Source organism: Pinus tabuliformis, chromosome 5_2 (genome assembly GCF_031772625.1).
Source record: "Pinus tabuliformis cultivar Carrire ecotype Pingquan chromosome 5_2, CPIR1, whole genome shotgun sequence".
NCBI classification, from domain to species: Eukaryota; Viridiplantae; Streptophyta; class Pinopsida; order Pinales; family Pinaceae; genus Pinus; species Pinus tabuliformis.
This window is the reverse complement of record NC_142306.1, coordinates 344,936,141-344,944,332: the sequence shown is the minus strand read 5'-3', so window position 1 is coordinate 344,944,332 and position 8,192 is coordinate 344,936,141. Positions and strand designations below refer to the sequence as shown.

General features: G+C 33.8%; 1 protein-coding gene across 4 annotated transcripts; it reads right to left on the bottom strand.

The window, feature by feature from the left end:
• Positions 1-2,375: 2,375 nt before the first annotated feature.
• On the bottom strand, positions 2,376-4,542 carry LOC149158905 (cyclin-dependent kinase B1-1-like). Of its 4 annotated transcripts, none has more exons than XM_089433404.1 (8): positions 4,342-4,542; positions 3,851-3,958; positions 3,675-3,736; positions 3,358-3,469; positions 3,174-3,267; positions 2,987-3,056; positions 2,593-2,731; positions 2,376-2,468 (listed from the first exon to the last, which is right to left on the bottom strand). In XM_089433404.1, the coding sequence occupies exons 1-8, from the start codon at positions 4,540-4,542 to the stop codon at positions 2,376-2,378; spliced, it is 879 nt and encodes a 292-aa protein (XP_089289530.1). The 4 variants fall into 4 exon arrangements, with proteins under 4 accessions (XP_089289530.1, XP_089289528.1, XP_089289529.1 ...); XM_089433402.1 differs by having other exon boundaries at positions 3,836-3,974; positions 4,346-4,542; XM_089433403.1 differs by having other exon boundaries at positions 3,851-3,974; positions 4,346-4,542.
• Positions 4,543-8,192: the final 3,650 nt, after the last annotated feature.

Sequence of the window (8,192 nt, the reverse complement as noted above, 5' to 3'; positions counted from 1 at the left end):
TATATATATATATATATATATATATATATAATGGATATTTCAAGCAATGTCAAATTCACATTTTTGAGTCACACTACTTATAATAAAAAATTATAATCTTCATTGAATTAAATTGATAGATTTTCTTATGTTTAATCAATTTGTTACTTAAATTATAGTGTTGAAAATTTAAATCATAGTAAAAACTAATTTTTAAATTACTAAATTATAAATATAAGAATATTACAATTTCAATTGGGGGTGAGACAGAATCATTTTTCAAACTTATACACGAAAAAGCTACAAATGCATGATAAATTAATCCACACCATTGTCAATTACCTATTCAAATATAATTAGTAATTAAATTTATTTTTTTAACTATCATATAATCACGAATGTTCCTTAAATTTTTAACCATGGATATCCATGCTCACTTTATCATAGATATTATTAACTCATAAATAGACATTGTTATAATACCATGACCCATCAATATCACATGCCTAAAATCCATCTCTCATTTCACAATCAAAATATTGTATTTGAATTTAATTTTATAACATTTTTTTAATTAAATGAAAAAATATTATAATTATTTTTGAGATATATCTAAACCCTCTATCACATTAAAATATAAAATATATAAATAGTATTTATAAATTAAAATCTATTTTACCATATATATTTAAATAATAATTTTCTAATCTTAGTTAAATTTCATTAATAAGCAAATAAAAACTTAACATTTACAATATACCAAGTTTTTTAACCATAAATATTCATCCCCGCTTTACCATGTATATATAGCTTGAGTGGGCCTAATGGTTAAGAGCATGTCTTTCCTCCTAAGAGGTCGTAGGTTCAAAACTGGATGGAGGTAGAGTATGTATGCCTTCCTAGACTTATCCCTTGTCCCATAAAAAAGGGGGTCTCATGCACCAATTGGGTGTCTCTCTCATTAATAATAAAAAAAAATCAATTAAGTTAAACATAATAATAATTATAATTATTAATTATTAATAATTAATCGAGTAAAGAGGTTTGGTTTGCATTCAAAAAAGAGGTTTGGTTCAAAAAGGAGGTTTGGTTTGCATTCAAAAAAGAGGTTTGGAGAGACTTGATCGCTCTTGGCCATTTATATATCCAAAATTAAAATAGATCTAGGCTAGTTTAGTATTATAATTTGTAACTAAAATTTTACAATATTATAATGTGATTCTTAACCTCATTCAAAAAAGAGGTTTGGAGAGACTTGATCGCTCTTGGCCATTTATATATCCAAAATTAAAATAGAGCTAGGCTAGTTTAGTATTATAATTTGTAACTAAAATTTTACAATATTATAATGTGATTCTTAACCTCTTAGATAACAGGATATAGACAATGTTTAGGTATATGAATGAATAAGCCTTCAAATTTCAAACTAGTTGGAGTGGAACAACTCATATATTAAATATCATACAATGTTTTGTTTTGTTGATTGACCAACAAATTATGTTTTTTTATTTAGATTATGTTTTAGTTTATATTTTTCTAATAATTTGTCACCAAAAATATCACATTAAAATAAATAGAATCAGTATATCTATATGAAAAATACAAATTTAGTATATCTATATATACGTAATATTTTAAAATCTATAAGTTTACATCAAATACAAATAAATACTCAATACTCTATACTCTATAGCAACCCTTCAATACTCTATACTCTATAGCAACCCTTGTTATAAGTAAAAATTTATATGTCATATGAAACACTGAATTCAATTATTTTATTATTCTATTTTTTTAAGCAGTTTGTTTAGTTACAAGAAAATAGCTTAACCTTTTACTTTTGAAGAAGTATCAAATTTTCTAAATTTTTCCTAATATCAATTTTTTTTAATTGAAACACTATTTAAAATTTAACTTCTTTCGAGTTTATAATTAGCTTATCATAAAAATAATTAAAAAAGTTCAAATCCCAAATGTCAAAATCTTTATTTAACATTTTAATTTTATTTTATTGATATATTTTATATTAATTTATATTTTATACTTTATTACTATTTTTATAGTTATCTAAATATTTAATTATTAAAATAACATACCAAAACTCAATACCCCGTACATTGAAAAAAAGGTATTTCAAAATGAATTTGATATTTCAAAATAAATATAGAAATGTAGTTAAAACAAATGGATCAACACATACATTGAAATACCAAGTAAAATACAAAGTTTGCAAAAAAATATGAGAAATCCAACTTCTTAACAAAGGACTGCTTTACCAAGCCCAGCAATGACTGATGATGCAATAACTGATGATGCTTCCAGATCAGCAAAACCCAATTTTCTAAATGTGTGAACCCGAAAGGTTCGACTCTTCTTAAATAGCAAAATATGAATATTTAGAATTGAGATTTGTCTAGATTATCAAAGTAGGGGTGATCCAAGGCCTCCCTTGCTGAAATTCTTTTTTCTGGATCCAACTGCACCATTCTCTGCAATTCACACTTAATATTTTTAATATCCTATTTCTTTTAAGTTCAATAAATCTAATTTTTTCAACGACAATCAGTAGTTTAAAAATAATGAAGATAATGGTGTTGACAGAAAAGAACATACACTGAGGAGATCCAGACCACGAAGCGATAGATCTGGAACTACAGAATTTAGATTCATAGGCTTCCATTGAGGATATTCATGCCAGTCTTGTAAACTTGTTACTCCTGGCCACATTTCCTCAGTTGGGGTTCCAAGCCGGCTTTCAATCACGAAAGAAAACCAATTTAGCTTTTTAATGTGAATTAATGAGTTACTGAGATTTTTTTTAAATTCATCATATTAGTGAGTGAGTTTTGGTTGATGTTTCGAACCAATTAATATGGCTAGATCAAATCGACCGAAGCTCAATAATATAATTAATAGGAAAGAAATCTCTTTATCAATATAAATCACAAAAGTTTAAGATCTAAAATTAGTAATTATACAAATTTTCTCAATCCCACTTAAACATTACCTGAAGATTCCAAACAATTGGCTTATTTCAGAATCACCACGGAAGAGTGGTTGTGATGTCACCATTTCAGCTAAAGAATGAAGATAATTTGAACATCAATTATGAAATTATAAAAAATAACATTATGGGAAAAGGGGAGAAAATTAAAAATGCTCTTTAAATCATTCTATTGCAGTGCGGCACTCACCGAAAATGCAACCAACAGACCAAATATCTATAGGCGTGGCATAACGACGAGCTCCCAACAATACCTCTGGAGCTCTATACCACAAGGTAGCAATCTGCAAACACACAAAATAATAACCAAAAACCCAAAGCATGATAAATCAAATGAGACCTGCTTTGTAAAATGACAAAGACTAAGAAAAAACCTCATGGCTATAACTTTTCACAGGCACAGCAAAAGCTCTCCCCAGACCCAGATCTCCAACTTTAAGTAACCCTCTATTCTTGTCCACCAACAGATTCTGTGGCTTTAAGTCCCTGAAAAAAATGAACGGTAATTGAAGTCTAATACTAAAGATACCATGTATCTATCTTTATCTTAGTAATTTGAACCCACACAACCTCATAGCTTCATATGTTTAAATTGCCAGAAAATGGTTCCAAAATATGTGCTATAATGGTGTAAATAAATCCCAGACCAGAGGGATGTAAAACTATAATTTGAATATATCTCAAGCATCACCTGTGCAAAACTCCATGGCTATGAAAATGATGTATTGCTTTGCACAGTTGATACATGAAGCGCTGTACACCAAAAAAGGCATGCAGAAATGAGAGCTCTTTCTTTGAAAGACTGCCAATAATACAATGCAATATGGAGAATGAAAGCAAGCACAGGCAGACTGAGTGAAAAAACACCTGAATAGTTTCCGGTTGTAGATGATTCGAGTCTATGAATTTCTTTAGGTCTGTATCAAAGTACTCAAATACCAGGAAAAGAAGCCGTTTGTCCTTCTTGACCACTTGCTCCACAGAAAGCAACCTGAAAATTCCAGTCCAAGTGTTTACTGAACCAAAAAGATTAAAATTATAGCGTAGTTGAGGGATGAAACGACATACTAGCTGAGTGACTCCATGATCAAATGAACATAACATTTGGAGAAAATCTGTTAATTACGGTGATAATAGTTTTCACAATCAGGGCATTTAAAATCAAAGATCAAACAATTTGATGCAGGAAAATTAGCAGACCCTAAAACAAAATAACTATATACCCTTTGCGTTGCGGAACATATCATAAGCTATACTTCTAAAAAGTGAAAATTCAAACTCTCTGAAAAAACTTAGAAGAAATCACTAAAGCCCGGATTCGAATCCTGCTAATTCAAGATTCAGAGGTCGGGAAAAACTAACCGAACAACGTATAAACACTCTGACAAGTATCTCAGAAGCGATATTTCACGAAGCGCAGAAGCAGGAACGCCCTGGTCCTGCAAATCAAGGCGACTCTTCTTAAGGGCAACTAGTTCGCCAGTGTTCTTGTCCCTTCCTTTGTACACCTTCCCATAAGTGCCTTCCCCAATCTTTTCAAGCTTTTCATACTGATCCATGGCCGCCTGATTCAATCAATTGCAGAGAAAAGATAAAAGATAGATGCTTCCACGCACAATCTTGGAAAGGCCGATTACCGGTATCGGATCCGAACGAGTTTACCCATATTTAAATACATTCGAATTGTTTCACATTCTCAACAGAATTTGGTTGAGGCTGGAATTATTTGCTATAAATGTAAATAATTACACTTTTGTCCATTTTTGTTGGGTAAGAGGAGGGGAGACGATCGGTTTTTTTTGGGAGTTCATATGGTTACTTGAGTTCGATTTTTGTATCCAAATAAATGGATTTTTATATTTTAAATTATGAATATAAATAATGAGAATGCATAGAGGGGAAGGAATTTAACTCTATATGGTAAATGATTTATGTTAATATGGTGCTATAATTTATGTTAATATGGTGCAAATAATTCAAGTTTTGTTTTTCAAATATATATAATTATATATGAATTTATTATTATTTTTAAATTTACCATTATAAATGATAAGATTGTAGATTTTGTATTTTGTATTTTATTTTAAATTTTTAATTATTATTATGTAATTTATTTATAGACATCATTTTTTAAGTATTATTGTTATTATTATTATTATTATTATTATTAATTAGGTTTTTTTTAATGATGGGTGTTTTTTTGTTACCACTTTATGTTATGGTTACATTGTTTAGATCGTTATGGGCATGTGGCATAAGACACTCAACTACTCTCTCCCGGATTATGCCTCAACTTATGTGTAAGTGAAATTGTCTATCACTTTGCATGATTAAGTCTTTTAAATGATTCAACATAATAGCTCTTCACTTTATCTTTTACATTTAGCCAATTTTATTCACTTTATCAACATTCATCAAACTTGCGATATAAACACTTCAATCATAAACAACATTGTAACAGTACACTTTAACAAGACATCAACATGTACAACAATAATACATGGGAGGGGGAACTCCCAAGTGAAAACACCCCCTTCTTTTATTAACTTCAACTTCAAATATATTGCACAACAAATATATAATAGTGAGGTCAGTCATTGGCTAAACCAATGCCCTATCCAAAGTCATCAAATTTACACAAGGTCATGGAGAGCCTTAAGCTTGCACCTTGATTGACCAAGACCCACACAGAGACCTGGTGTAGTCCAATGACCTACACACTTAGCCAAAAACCTAGAAACCCAACCTTGAGTCAAGACAATTGCCCATAAACTGCATGATTTTATTAGGTGGACAAGCCCCACTATGCCCCTTTGTGACTTGTGTGTCTTCCTTGTTGCAATTTTTATTTTCTATGTGTTTCGTTTGGTGTCTTCTCTTGTTTGTGTAAACTTGTGTTCTTCCCTTCAACTTGTGCAAGCCTTCCGTTATTTATACATGTTCCATCTTGATGTTGGGGCACCCATGCCCTAGGCCAATGCCCTCCCAAAATACCTCATCCGACATGCATTTCATATCTGCGCCCTCTGTTTGGGCGACCTATCATGCACAACACCCAACAACCCTTAGGCACTCGATGCCCCACTATTGTGGGTGCCCACCCAAGGTGTGGGTGTTTGCACCATCGTGCATCACATCTAATCCACGGACTTGCCCGTCTTTCTGTTACTGGTCTACTCATTCATTCTAATGCCTTCACATCCAACCAATTCGCATGACATGTCTAGCTACTGGTTGAGGTGCCCTACCTAAGTTGGCACATGTCCAACCTCCATATCATTTCATCGATTTTTCTGCCATCACGTACTTGCCCCACCTATCACCTTGTTGTGCATGCCAAGGAACATCCACTGCATGACACCCAGGTGCCCTGCCTTCATGCAGGCACATCCAAGGTGCATGTCCTCGTGCTATGCCCCCTGCATGATGGCCGATGGGTCCACATCATGCCAAATGCACATGCCTTAGTGTAGGCAACATCGCCTAAGCTCACCATCTTTCGGATGGCATTCGGTGGTGCGTAGTCACCTTCGTGTGGGAATCCCATCCCATCACCTTGTCAAAACTTTTCAATGCTTTTCCATCTTGTACAAGTACTTGGTTGTGCATCCAACTTGTCGCACCTCTGCACCCTATCCACGATTTGCATGACTCATGCACCCACATACGAAATACCATCAAAGTCCATCATGAGCACCCAGTTGGGTGCTCAATTTGCCACTTCAAGTAAATATGGATTTTCACAACCATCTTAGGGTGCACCTTCATGCGTGCTCATGCCTAAGGTCGTAACACATCCAATGAAAACCATGATATCCAACCATCACCAATCTCTTAGAATGAGTGACTAGTCCTTATATTTGGCATTTTGATGATTAACATGGGCATGGATTACAATCAAGGACATATTCATTAACCACCTATTTTTTGCAGGAATTGAAGGAGTTTCACACTATTCTGGTTTGTTATTATGCCATGGCTCCACAATTCAAACACTTTCCAATGGCAGTGGCATCAAATGATTCTAGGGTTGATTCATCTTTCAAGCTTTCTCTAGTGCGTTTCAACTTTAGTTCTTAGATTTTTGTTTTTCTTTGGCTCAAACTTTTGTTATTTCTACTTGCAATTATTCTTTCCCCTTTCCTTGTTACTCAGATGAGGCTCATCCCCTTGTCATTCCCCCTTTTTTTCTCTCAATGAGCCCCCTAAGCCTCCATTCAGCACAGTATTCCTTCTCTCCACTTTAGCCATCATTTATTGTCGCCTAGTGCTTTATCAGTTTGTTAGTCCAATATGTGCCTTTGTTACCACTCCCCCAATATTCCTCATCCCCCTCGTTAAGTCACAATGTCAAGGTATAGCCCATCTTTAAATCATTAAGGACACAAGGAAGGATAAATTTCACTGGCTCCTAAGTGTAGACGAGTGCAGAAAGGTTTGCCACCTCCTTTTGGGAGAATACTCCCTAAACCATCCAATAGGAAATATACATTTCTAAACATGAAGCTCACGTTGAACTCATTTCATCATGGACATGGATATGGAACCAAAGGTTTAACATGGATTATGGAGATTGAAAATACTCACACTAGTCACACCTACTACCACCAGAACATTGATATATACTTGCAAATTAAAACAATAATGGGAATGTAATGCCACCTCCCAAATTTACCCGCTTTCACCAACCTGTCGGGGTAAACATGAGTTGAGGGCTACTATGACATGAATCAACCTCCTAAGTAGGATCAGAAAAATAGAACCTGACTGACCTTCCTTAGGAGCTACAGGACACCTAGGAGCCAAACAACCACTCTCAATGCCCAAACCCTAAGTGGTACTACTTTTTTAGTGACTTGGTCTCCCAACCACATGCATGACAAGGTCTCCATGTGGTTGAGGGCCTACAGATGCATACATAAGCTTACCAGGGTGTGGTTATGACCCAAATTCATCAATTTAGAGGGTGTGGTCCCAGATTCTGAGCCTAAATTCTAGGTTAGCCTCCAGACCACTACCTAGAACTCCGTGATACTTTCCATAATGATAAACAACATCAATACAAATCCATCCATACCAAACTTGATCAAGGACTTGACCTAACCAGGCCTAACCATGATAGTCATTTCGTTAAACATATTGAGAACATGTAATCTACAGGTCATGAATGCATATCTGAACGTAGGGGTCGAATACTTATCTCAAAAAC